This window comes from Crocodylus porosus, unplaced genomic scaffold, assembly GCF_001723895.1.
Source record: "Crocodylus porosus isolate Cpor-Errol unplaced genomic scaffold, CroPor_comp1, whole genome shotgun sequence".
Taxonomy (NCBI): domain Eukaryota; kingdom Metazoa; phylum Chordata; order Crocodylia; family Crocodylidae; genus Crocodylus; species Crocodylus porosus.
This window is the reverse complement of record NW_017728921.1, coordinates 8,096,254-8,109,459: the sequence shown is the minus strand read 5'-3', so window position 1 is coordinate 8,109,459 and position 13,206 is coordinate 8,096,254. Positions and strand designations below refer to the sequence as shown.

Genomic DNA, 13,206 nt, shown 5'->3' with positions numbered 1-13,206 from the left:
GGTCCCTTCCGACCCTAGAAACTATGAAACTGTTTGAGTGATGTAGCCATGATGGTCCTGAAGAGATTCAAGAGGCAAGGATTTTTGTGGGCAATAACTTTTATTGGACCAATTGAATGGCTGGGATATACTTAAACCAGCTTTTGAATACAGTGCTTTCTTCTTCATGTCTGAGCAAACAGCAGGCACAGCTAAGGTTAAATATTAGGGGTGCGCGAAGCAGGCCCTATTTGATTCGGATTTGGATTCAGCCTGAATCAAGGACGGTGATTTGGTTAGTTGATTCAGATCGCTGTCCCTGATTCGATTCGACCGAATCTGAAGATTTGATGCTGATTCGGACATAGACGCAGCTTTAAATGTTTTTCCTACATACCTCGATGTACCAGCACAGCTTGTGAAAGCTGTGATGCATGAAATGTCCCACAGGAGTGCATGCAGGGGGGCCTTCCACGTGCTCGGCAGTGAACCCGGAAGTGGACCGGCAGTACTTCTGGGTCTGCCGGGGAGCATGCTAGGAGGCCTCTGTACCCTCTTGGCTCGGTGATCAGCTGCAGGGGGACCCTGGTGCCCCACCCCCAGACCCAGGAGCCACCAGTCGCTGAGCCAGGGAGGCCCCCTGGCATGCTCTCCTATGGATCCGGAAGTGCTTCTGGTCCACTTACAGGTCTGCTGCTGAGTGTGCTGCGGAAACCCCTACGCTCCTGTGGGATGCTCCATGTGCCCCAGCATCGCAGCATTCATGAGCCGCCTGGTACCTAGAGGTATGTAGAAAAAAGTTTTAAAGCTGTGTTTATGTCCAAATCATCAAATGTTTCCAAATTGATTTGAAGGGTTCCAATTCGATATGGATTTGGAGACATCAGCATCTACCTCTTGACCTTTTATCTGGAGACCAGATCTTGACTGCAGTTCTGCAGAGGTATGCCAGTATGCGACTAGCCCTGTGAGTAGCCTCATTGGGCATTTATACGCATTTGTCTGCTGTGAAGTGTCGGAGATCCAACAGATTAATTGAGTCTGCTCCACTTGTGAGCTGGTGTTCTTGGCGCTGTGTCGCATACGTTTCAGTAAATGGTGAAATGCATGTCAGGGCTGAGAAAATGGTGGCGGTGCACTTTTGAACTAACACCTTCCATGTGTCTTGGTTCAAAAGCATGCCACTGCCATTTTCTCAGCACTGATATGCATATCACCATTTGTACAAATGCATGCGCCACAGCACCGAGCACTTTTAAAAGCTCCCAATGCTGTAGTGCAAACGTGAGTACAAATGCCCATTGGTTTCTGTATGACTTCACTTACTATACAGTTAAGCACATTCAGGATTGGGCCTGTTCCAATATTTCCTGGTGGGATTTAAGCTCTGTAGCCTGGGTCTGTTTTTCCAGTTAATCTCACTATTTTGTAAACATTGTTTGTCTGTTAAGCTTCAGTGGGGGGAGACTTAAGAAAGATTAACGATCTCCCACCTCCAGACTGGAGGGAGAGATGACACAGGCAGTTGGCTTGCATACAGATTTTACATCCCTGTGCCTTAAGTTGCAACGAAAACGTACACGTACACAGAAATGCAAAACTGATACAGCTACATTGCAGCCACGAACTCAACAGCAATATGCCTGGATCAGAGAATGGAAACCAAATGACGGAGTCTGGGTCTTGCTAACTCGGACTACTCTGTGAGAGTTCATACGAGTAAAAACACCACTGTGGGTTACTTTGGAGCAAGACATCTTCGTTAGCAGGAGTGTGCAAAATTTCACCTGGCTTTTCATTTCAAAGCTGTTTCAATGCCTTTCGAGCTTGAAATAGCAAAATCAAAACGAAACAAAAGCCTTTGAAACGAAACAAGGGAGCTCAAAACGTTTCAGGTTTGAAAACCAGGCTTACTGACTTCAGCGCTGGTCCCATCTGGCAGCGCCGGCCTCCTGTCATCCAGTAGGCAGAACGGCAGCTCCCTGCACCCCTAGGAGGGCTGTGCGGGCTGTGCCAGAGTCCTCCCAGGGGTGTGGGCCCCCAGTCTGCCTGCCAGATGACAGACCAGTACTGGACACAGCCTGCACCCAGCGCCGAGAGGATCGGTGCTGCCGGTGGCAGCACCCAGCACCTGTCAGCTGGTAGGCAGATTGGAGGCACGCACCTCTGGGAGGACTCCGGCTCAGCCCTCCGGGAGGTGCTGGCGGGTCCCTGATCTGCCTGCCATCTGACAGGAGCCGGGTGCTGGCGCCCGGAGCCAGCGGGGCCGGGAGAGATGTGATCCTTAAGTACTGTTTGGTGCTCTGTCTACAGGCTACCTGAAACTAGTTTGCACAATACAATAATGTAGTGTAAACTCCCTGTGTGAACTGACTTCAGTGTGCAGGACTTGAATTGCATCTCGGTTGACTCTTATTTTACAGGTCAGTTCCAGAAATGTGGGACCTTCTTCAGGCAATGTTTTTAAAAGATCTTGCTAACATGAGAAAAGTGTTGTACAAGTAAAAATCACTACCATGGCAGTTATTGAATTGGAGAAAAATAAAAGTATCAAACGTTACATGGTATTTAATGGATTGCTATAACTCTTACGTTGTTTAAACTCAGAATGTTCAAAGGAACCTAAGGAAGTAAAATAATGTCATTGGAAATCAATGGGTTTTAGGTGTCTTAATCCCTTATGGCCCCTGAAATGTCAGTCCTTGTTCTTAAATGGTGTCATTAGCAGGCACCTCAGATTAGTAACAAAGCGCTTTCATTTATTAAAGATTTGATATCCTGTCCCTCCACCTCCCTCTTTTCTCTTTGCATACAGGTCTAGAATTTGCATATTCCGCTGCTCCCAAATCAATGCAAAGTGCCATTATGGGGCTCTTCTTTTTCTTCTCTGGGATTGGGTCATTTGTTGGCTCAGGACTGCTGGCATTGGTGTCTGTTAAAGCAATTGGCTGGATGAGTAATCATACAGATTTTGGTAAGTTATTTTCAGCATATTGGAGGATGTTGAAATAGAAGAGAACAATTCATTAGAAAGAATTACACTTCAAGGATTGGAAATAGCTTGGAAAGTGCTTGAATTTGTAGATCAGAATGTTAACGTGGCAAAGAAAATTTCAAGTTGGATATTGATATAATTGGAGATATGTTGTTGTAATGGCGGTATTAGAACTTATAAATAGGGTTGTACCAAATTTGCAATTTTGCAGATTCTGTGCAGTCTGGACAATACCTGTACAATCGGTAAAGTCTGCAGCGGGGGTGGGACTTGCTAAGAATAAAACACTGGCTCCCCGGAGGAGGGGAGATGGCCCAAGATTGCTGCCAACCCCCCTCCCTCCCCCATTGCACCCCTTGCCTCTGGCTGAGAGGGTTGCCTGTCACGTGGCCCTACCTCTCTCCACGAATCGGCAGCACCAGGAGGGGCCACATGACAGGCAGACCCTGCAGTCGGTCAGTAGCAAGGGGTGCGGTCACCAGAGCACCTTGCCAGTCAGTTGTGGTGGGGGGGAGGGGGGGCTGCTCTCCACTTGCAAAATGGCTGCCAGGCCTATGTTCTGCCCACAAGATCAGAGGGCAGCCCCCGTGAATTAGATAGGTCTCTACATATAGATGTCAGTGTTCCTAAGAGTTGATTCACGTCTGTTTAGCTCTGTTACTGCTTCCCTCACTTGTCCATCTGGGGGTATTGTTCTTGGGGGTATCTAGGAGATGTTTAATAGGTGCAGTTGAAAGAAATAGTTTGCATTCCCAAGTTGTGTACGTGTATCCCAGGAATAAAGCAAAATACCCAGCTATCGACTGCAGAGCAGTTACGTGGGATTTCAGTTTCCAAGGTACTTCAACAATGACCATAAGATTTAAATTTGCATTTGCTCTCAGTTTTATGCTCTTTTACAGCCTAGCCTAAGTCCTGCTATCAGTTGAAATGAAACATAATCGTTGGCACCAGTAGGTGGCACCTTGGGAATTTCATAAAATCCTTTACAGACTTCAGTGGCTTGACTAGTTCCAGAAAGAGATGTATGGGTAAAGCTTCCATGTACATCAGTGTTTGCTTAGTGCATTTACTGTCTAAAAATGCTGCCTGCATTGTATGTTGGATTTACCCTTTAGGTAGATTGGATGCCATCTAAACTTAATACTGTTAATACCGTAACTTGACATCTTTTATTTTTTTCCCTTCAAAAACTGTTGGCAAAAAGGTTAACCTTTTGTTATTTAGATGCCTTCACTAAAACAAATTTAGAATACTGAAAAATGGGAGTTTCTTCAGCTGCACAATAGGGACACATTTAGTTTTGATATAATACCATATGGGTTGATGTAGCTGCTATGCCCTAAAATAGTGGGGAAGAGTAATTTGGCACAAAATAACATTTGTTATTCTTGGCACCTTAAATTGGAAGCCTTGTGGCTTTTTTTGTACCTTGTCCATCATGATTCAGCCTAGGTTTTCCTTTAAGCTGTGATAAACCAGTCTGAGAAAAATCAATGATGCATTTCCCCTGCGTAATAATCCACAGAGGTCTGCCAGATTATTTTAGGACTGTAAATGTGTTGCCCTTAGGTGGTTCTTTGGTCACCCGTGCAGAATAAGATGCTGAGTTCGTTTTGTATTCTGTTGGACAGATGTCCATGTGACCAGATAACCCGACCATTCTTGGCCCTAAATAGCGCCTGCATAGCTTGATCCTCCTTTACTCTGTGGCATTGCCTCTGAGTCAAGATTGAGGCATACATCAGGTGGCTTTGGTTTGTGGTATCTTGCATTGCTGCCCTTTCAAGTTTCTAATGTATAAATAGGATTTTTTCTATTGCTATTTTGTGCTTTTTGCACTGTTTGAGTACTCTTTCCAACGTGAAATTCACTAAGTTTGCCAACACTTTATTGTAGAAAATAATCCATCTTCTAGGGACCATCAGACGTGAGAATGAAGCTTTATGAATGAATAAGCTTTTCATTAAATACTGGAGCATAAATTTAAGGAAATGCAGCAATATACTAGGGCATTAACTCTTGTTGCCTTTTGCTTTCTCCCACTGCTTCTAGTTTATAGCAATAGAGCTTACTGTCTGCTGGCACTTAAGTGTTGATTGGTACACTGAAATTATTTCTATGCTAAAAACTGAGATTTCATGGAGTTTTAACATCCCATCTCATAAAGGAAAATTACTACTTTTTAAAACACTTCTCTTCAAATGGAGATTCAAATGCATATTGTATTTTAAATGTCAGGGGAAGACTGATGTTGCTTTTATTGCTTTTTATTATAAATTAATTTAATTGAATCTTAAGTTTCGGTAATTTAAAGTAATTTAATCTCAACACTATATGCATGCACAGCTTGTAAGAATTGATGTACGCCTCACTATTTTTGCATTCCCCCTCTACCCGTTAGGATAACCATAATGGTCCAATTGGCTGTGGCTCATGTGGCATGCTGGCAGTGAGCCAGAGTGTATTGTTCTTGGAAATGCAGCAATAGTAAGAGCTCATTTCTTAACAGAGGGATAATGTTTAACCAGTGATCTCTCTTAATTTAGAATTATTTAATGTGCCACAAATCACTAGTTTAAAACCAGTTTGGGGAGTGTCAGAGGTGAATTGAGTCAAAAAGTTCCACATAGTTGGATGAATTCCTAACTTTTTGTTTTGAGACCAGGTTGAGAGGGATTTTGAGTCTTGGCTTTACATGAATAAATACTGTTTAACTTTGTTTTTATGATGGCATTTGTTTTTTTTGTACATCTTTATTTTCCCCTTTGGCTTAGAAAGGAAGAGAGAGCTAGACCTCCAGACATGCAGGCACCGCCTAACATTAGCTGAGGCTGAAACAATTGTCAAAAAAAGAATTGGTTGCATATAAACAGAATTTGAAAAATCTTACTTTAGCCCCCTGAATGAAGCTGCAAAACACAAGATTTTAAATCAAAGCCTTATGGGGGTCCTTGAAAAAAATGTAATGCTAGGGGTGAATGATCTGTAGTTTTCACATTCATGCCTTGGAAAGGATGGCTGAAGCCTGTGGTGGATGTGTTTTTGAAGGGGAGGAAATGGAACTAATTCTTTCTTATAGGTTCACCAGTTCAGTTTTTTTGTATATATTATTAAGGGCCAGAGGTGGCCACGTCCAGCAGAACTTCTGGCAATGCCTGTACAAGCTTTTACACCCATTTGCTCTATTTGTTTTCCATAAATATCCTACTGAATGTTTTTTGGCTTGTGGTTTGTTTTATCTTGTCAGTGTCAGTTGAATATTGGAGAATGTGCAAAGTAAGTGAACCCTGAAATTTGAATATTAATTCACGTCTTTGATTTGATTCTCAGTTACTCATCTGATTAAATTCCCAAAAGAGATTGTATGGCTGGTGACATGTATTATTTAGATTTTGAATAATCTGCAGTCCAAGGATTATTTATAGAAGCTTATTTGGAAAATGTATTGGAGCAAAAAAACTTTTTAGACTAGCCAAAGCACAAGTGAAACCACTTATAAATCTCTCATTCTTTACACCTAATATGCAAATTGACTGCAAGTTGCATTAAAAATGGTTCAACAAGGTAAAAGTAATTTACAGAAATGATAGTTTGACTATGGAATTTCAGGTGTAGGAAAAAAAAAGTTGGGGCAAAGGGTCCACAATGTTCCTCACTGACCTCTTTAGTGGTACAGTTCCTTTGGCCACAAAAGTTGTGAATATGTTGGATAGTGGAGGCCAACTTATATTTGGTCCTTGTTGTTGAGAATCACCTTGCACAGCTGTCTAACCTTGTTCCACTGATGTGCCTTAAATCTAAGCACGTTCCAATATAGAGCTTGTTTTAAAAGTCCAGACTTAGCAGAAGAGTGAAATTTGAGTTGCCAGTTTCTGATGCCTCATGTACATCCATGGAGAAGAATATTTGTATTAGTATTTTGGGGGGGGAGTTTTGACACAAGTTGGACCTTTAGACTTGAAATTAAAAATATATTAAATGTAAAATTTTCTGACAGTAATGCAAAGACCACAGATGTGGTTTGTATAGTTTCCATTGGGGGTAATTTTTCCTTTTTAAGCAAGGCAGCTCTTAATGGTGGTCTCCATGTATTAAAATAATTAACTTTTTTACATTAACTCAACTCTTAGAGCTAAATAGTGTCATTTGAAGAAAGGGTCTGAAAAGGCTTGCATATGTATATTATTTAAATGCTTCTACCTAGCATTTGCTTTTCTCCTCCTCTGGAAGAGCTTTTTTACATAGCTCCCTCTTGTCTGTTATGCATGTACGTATTGGGCCACAAAAGCCTATTTCTTGTAGTGCTAACAGGGCCTGCTTCAGGGAAATCATAGGGAAAGGGGGGTCTGTATTTCCTCAGAGACTTTGTTGACTTCAAGAGGTAAAAGCACAAAGTCAAAATATATAGCATACGTTCCTCATGCCTGTCGGGCCTGTGTATTTTCCTTATAAATGTCACTTTTATTGCCGATTTAATATGCAGATATCGGGGCGGGGAGATTGAGATTTATCTGATGCGCATGTGACTTGGGTGTGGTTTTTCCTGTGCCTTTGCAGAGACAGTTTTTAAAGGACTGACACTTTTATTTGTATACTTCCCGTGTGTACCTGTTTCTCTCAATTCTTTCTAGGTAACATTAATGGCTGCTACTTGAACTATTACTTTTTCATGCTGGCGGCTATCCAAGGAGTAACCCTCCTGCTTTTCCTTATTGTTTCTGTGAAATATGACCATCAAAGAATGAGGACTAATGGAGTGACTGCCAATGGGAGGACCTGACATTATCTGAAATAGAAGAGCAGTTGTAGACCAACACAATAGACTGGCAGTGCAGTGAGTCTGCAAGATCTTAAGCTGTTCTCCAGTGGGACTTTTTTCTTTAAATTTGCATGTTACATGAGTTCTCGTTCCTGCCCCTTTCCCATGTCATGTAGGTAAGTGCCTTATGTTGGCGGGGCTCACTTCTTGCACTATGCCCTGCTATAGGGCAAATACAAATCTTGGAAGTGCATTAACTTTAGGCATTCAAGGCTCTGTTTAAAATCTTCAGATGTTTACTTAATTCTTACAAGTTGGGACACTTAAACTTCGGAAACTGAACGTGACTAGTCAGAGACGAATAATGGAGTCATCATTTAAAGGTCATGTGTCTTAATTGAAGAACGTTGCTCAATGAAGGAAGATGGATCCTGTAGGAAAATGTCTTCCACAGGTTCTAGCTTGTGTTGAAGGCACCTGCTGCCACACACTTCTCTATTTCTTTCAGATGTGGTTATCATGTGAAGAGGCTGGCTGAATTAGTAAGAAAGCAGCTTTTCTGGTTTTCGAAGAAAGGCTAAAATTTGTAGGTGAAATTCAGAATAAATGGAGACAAACTGAGCTCGGTAGGACTCGTGTGGATGAAAAGGGACAGAACATGCCCATAATTGGCCTTTCATTGCAAATGATAAAAGGTTTAAGTCCAAGCTTTAATTTTCAGCATTGGATGATCTTGACGGTCTGTGTAGGATATAGTAGCTTGTCAATAGCTGCTATGATTTTTGGTTCATGTTAAGCAGTTGTTGGGACTGAATTGGGTTTTGCTCCAGAAATTGTTTTATTTATTTATTTTTTTAGATTGGTGACAAACCTATTGGAGCATTTTAAAAATGTGTTCTTTGAATTGGCGACTTCTCTGTCAGTTCTCCATCAGTTCTCCTTTATGGGGACTTTATATATTTGAGTAAAGGAAGAAAGAATTAAGACCTGAATTTCATTAGGCCTCTTAGTAGATGAACGTGCAATACTAATTGGATGTCTTTTTCTGCCCGGTCTTGGTGTCTAACACATCTTCTTCTAGCTAATGCACTGTAGGGCTAATATCTTCCAGCAACACATTCCTGCAGCAGTGTAAAAGTTGCTTTTACTTTTCAGCCTGATCAACTCTCGATTGCTCTGCCCTGCTGTATTTAAGACTACATGTGCAGAAAGTATGGAAAGCAATACTTAGCAAAAATTTACACAGAAAAAACGAAAAACCAACATTTCATTCATGTGTTGAACCCCTGGTTTCCTTGGGCATCTGCGTTTTAAACTCTTACAGTGGTCATTTTTGTACTTAGACTGTTTCTTTAATGAGTTTACAAAACAAAATGAATTATGATGCTGTGACTTGACCCTTTGTTCCTAAGTGAATAAAATTACACTGCAGATATCCTGCTTCTTTGGTCTTTATTTTCCCAAATGCATCTTGAAAATCTATTAAGTTGGCCAATTAATAGAATGTATCTTGGAATCTGGTAAGTACTGGAGTAACTTCTTATTTGTTGTCTTAGTAAAAGGCTAATTTAAGGTGATGCCACACACATTGCATGTAAAATTCTAGCTATGGAGTGTGGTTTAAGATGTGAATAAATCCTGGATATAAGCACTGCACCCCATGTAAGCAAAACAGTAAATATCCCTTCTTGGCTAATGTTTCTGTTTCATACCTTGTGTGTGGAGCATCCTATTTGAAGCCAGCGTGGGAGAGATTACTGTGCTTAGCAAAGATGGTGTAAGCTGGAGGAGAATCATGTAGCCGTTCAAGGAACTACTTCTGTAGACCTCTCCCATTCAAAAGGACTGTTCTAGCAAGGAGCACAGAGGAGATGCATTTGTGGTGCTGGATTCCTTGGTATACTGTTTTGCACTTCAAACTACGTACGGCCGCAGAAAAGCGGGCGTTACTGTTGCTATTACTGTTGTATCGATACCGGCTTCCACTTTTCTTTCAAGAGTGCTTTTACGTTTGCCAGGGGGTATGAAGAAGAGCCTGACACAGAAGCTTGGCTTCTGTGCTTTTAATTGTTGTTTTCCTCTGGTGAACCCTTGACTGTCAACTTTGCAAGTGACAAGGACAAGGGCAGAAAACTCCAGAAGAGGACTCCTTTCCTTTTCTTGCTCTTCTCAGTTATCAGGCTTGCAATGCTTTGCATGAAATTTCTAAGCATTATGAAAGTGACCTAATTAAAACCAAGTTCTCTTAAGAAGAGAGTAACTTTGCAAATAAAACAAAAGAAACTACAGATGTAACATTGGCTTTGACACTTTGGCAAAGAAGGTCCAGTTACAGTGACTAGAAAGAAGCCTGATTCTCTTTCCTAGAAGAACCCGTAAAGGTTTGCACTTGCAAAATGTTACATTCGCTTTTCATAAATGTGAGTAATGTAACCGTATTTATTGGCTGTTTCTTTCCTGCGCAGTTGTAGTAAGGATGCTCTCTGTATTGTAACATGTAAACAGTAAATGCCTGCTTGTAATTGCAAGGCTATGGTTGTTCTAACACTCTGGAGAGGAGATGGAACATGCAATCAGTTGTATAATTTAATTTTTATTTGGAATGACTTGGCTGAGCCCCAGGCACAAGTAATTATGACCATTTATGAAGATTAATCTGGCACTTCTCATCAAAGGGATACGGTCTCTTCGTGACTCAAAGGCTTAGCTGATTCTTTCTCCAAGTCTTATCTTTTAATATTTCCACTCCATTCACAGAAGTATGATTAATCAATTAACTTCATGACTGAGCACTATACCTAATTAGTGAAATACCTTGAAGTGTACAATTTTAAAATTTTGGTTATGTTCACTCTTCAGATTGTTCAGTGTACCAGAAAGATCTCACAGGAGTTGCTCTAATGGACATTCCTAAGCGTTTGACTGGTCTGATACCTTTTGCATTTAAAACAAGTGCATGCTTAGATGCACACTATATCACGTAGCATTTAAAGCTTACTTATTTTTCTCTAAATGAAGAAAAATAGTAGCAGCAATGTGTAAATCTTAATTTGTGTATGAGGATGCGATCCAAACACATGAAGAATAGCTTTCTTGTGCTTGGGAGACTGGATGCTTGCATTATCATTGTGGATATATTGCATTTCTCCAGCGTTCATATATTTTTGGCAGCTCTTCTGCAAAATGCAAAACACCTGCTCTCTACTCTTTGCAGGTATGCACGTAAACAACTGCCTTGTCTAAAGAAGGATTTTTAGTTAAGGGAAACCTATTACAAAGCCCTCATCAGTCTCTGTTTATCATAAGGACCCATCAATCTCTCTGCTTTATACCAGTCTCTGACATGAATTATTTAATTATATCGGTGCTGGTTATTGCAGCTATAGTTTTTGGGTCTGTTAGGGATTTATAATGGAAATACTATTTGGCTCTGTTGTAAAGAGTTGCTTGGGGCTGGATCTTGCCAAACAAGTTTCAGTTTCACGCTGGATCTTTGCTTATTGATGCATGAAATTATTTATTTATTCTTGGTGTTTTAAATTTGCCCTTTGAAAAGATTAAAGCAAGTAACCTTAATAAGTGGTCTTCCATGCAAGACAGACTGTGTTAATGGAGACAAGCTTTTTAGGAAGGAGAGGTTATAATGAGTTTCATATGAGCAGTCAAAATAGCGATACAGCGTCATTATAGTACTTGACATTTTTTTGTTGCTTTTTGCTGTTGCTTATATGAGTTAACTGCATATACCTCTGTCTGTGGCTTCCTCTAAGGCCAATGCAAGACATGATGCTGTAGAGAATGAACCAAAAATTGGAAAAAACCTATGTGTTGAGGGTAAATGCTGTTTATAAAGACTCATTCAAGGTACTAGCAAATCTAAAATACGCAGTGAATAATGGTTGAAAAACTTGAGCAGGGACTAGTTAACATTATCTGGCTGTTAATGCACAGAATATGGTGAAACAAAGTTCTCCCCATGCCCTATGTACTGCGCTGCTGCTGTACCCATGTTTTGTAAATTGGTGTGAAACAGTAGTCCTCACAATAAAACTGGATAGTATGCTGACCTCCTTGCATCAGCTTTACAGCAGCCCTATAGCTCAAGAGAAAGTGGTCTTTGCCCGCCTTCTTGTGAAATTAAAACTCAAATTGGAAGCAGCTTTCACCAAACAGTCATGGGAATTGCGGTTCTTCATTAGTCTGTGCTGACATCTGTGCTGGCATACTATCATTACCCAGGGAGCGTATTTGAAATACGCTTCCCTATGTGTACGCTGGCTGCAGTATAGATGCGCACGGCTGAGTAGATATATTGTGTAATGGTAAAACTAGGGGTGCACCAATAGAGATTTTTTGGGCTGATGCCCATGGCCAATTTTTAATGAGCCATATTGATCCGATATGCAGCTGGGCAGCTTGGAGAGTGAGTTGGGCTAGTGAGTCTTGTGGGGAAGGAGCAGGAGGCAGACCGAAGCCCCACATAGTGAAGGAGGGGCACAGGCAAGTGCTGCACCGCTGCGGCAGGATGCAGGATGCAGCTGCGAATGGCACGTCCAGGGGTGGAGGGTTACACACACCCCAGGAGGGCATGGGGCATGATCTGTGTGCACGGCGAGGGCAGGTTGCTACTGCAGGCTGGGGCTGGGGTGCCGCTAGGCTCTTCCTGGCAGGGCAGATGGGCCGGGCAGTGCTCGGGATGGCTGGCACTGGGAGAGGCAGCTATGGGGGGACTGCAGCCACCTCAAAATTTTACTGTAGCCCCCGCTCCCAGCACTGCTGCCCCCTGCCCTCAGCCCCTATCAGGAAGAGCCTGGTGCCATCCCAGCCTACAGCTGTAGCCCGCCCTTGCCCTGTGCCCAGATCCAGGGGCACACTTCCCCGCCCCCCCCACTGTGCCCTCCCCAGGTGTGTGCAGCAGTGGAAGCCCCCCCCACCTTCTAGATGAGCTACTCATGGCGCCATCCCACCGCGGCTGGACAGTGCCTGCCCCAGCCCCACATCCTTACACCAGGTCGCTGCGGGGGCCTCAGTCTGCTCCCCTACAACAGACTTACCAGCCGAACCCGGCTGCGCTCCTGGCCGTCCGTGTGCTTCACTGCAGCTGCGTGCGTGCATGGGACATTATCAGACACGCTCAGCCACATCAGCCCAAAAAAAAGCTGATCACCAATACTGTCAGTTTTCCTTATCAGTGCCAATCTGATATGGGACCAAAGTATTGGTGCACTTCTAGATAAAACTTATGTTTTTTGACTACAAGGATATTTATGAATTAAATTCGGGTTCCTCTTACTATGAATTTACACAAAAGCCTGTCCAAATCTCTTCCAACCTTGCAGTTGGTCCAATAAAAGCTATCGCCCACAAAAATCCTTGCCTCAGTCATATTTCCTGGACCATCACGGCGGCAGCAGCACCACCACAAAACATTACTATATCAATAATGAGGCTTATTAATACAAAAGAGACC

The 13,206-nt window shown here is 42.2% G+C and overlaps 1 protein-coding gene across 1 annotated transcript in view; it reads left to right on the top strand.

Annotated features, from left to right (window-relative positions):
* SLC15A4 (solute carrier family 15 member 4) overlaps positions 1–9,176 on the top strand; it is a gene marked incomplete at its 5' end in the record, with an annotated part of 41,434 nt that extends 32,258 nt beyond the window's left edge. Inside the window, 2 exons of the mRNA XM_019539387.1 lie at positions 2,795–2,953; positions 7,609–9,176. Of these exons, the coding sequence (XP_019394932.1) occupies positions 2,795–2,953; positions 7,609–7,757 (308 nt within the window). The remainder of the gene's footprint in view (positions 1–2,794; positions 2,954–7,608) is intronic.
* Between the last annotated feature and the right edge of the window lie 4,030 nt (positions 9,177–13,206).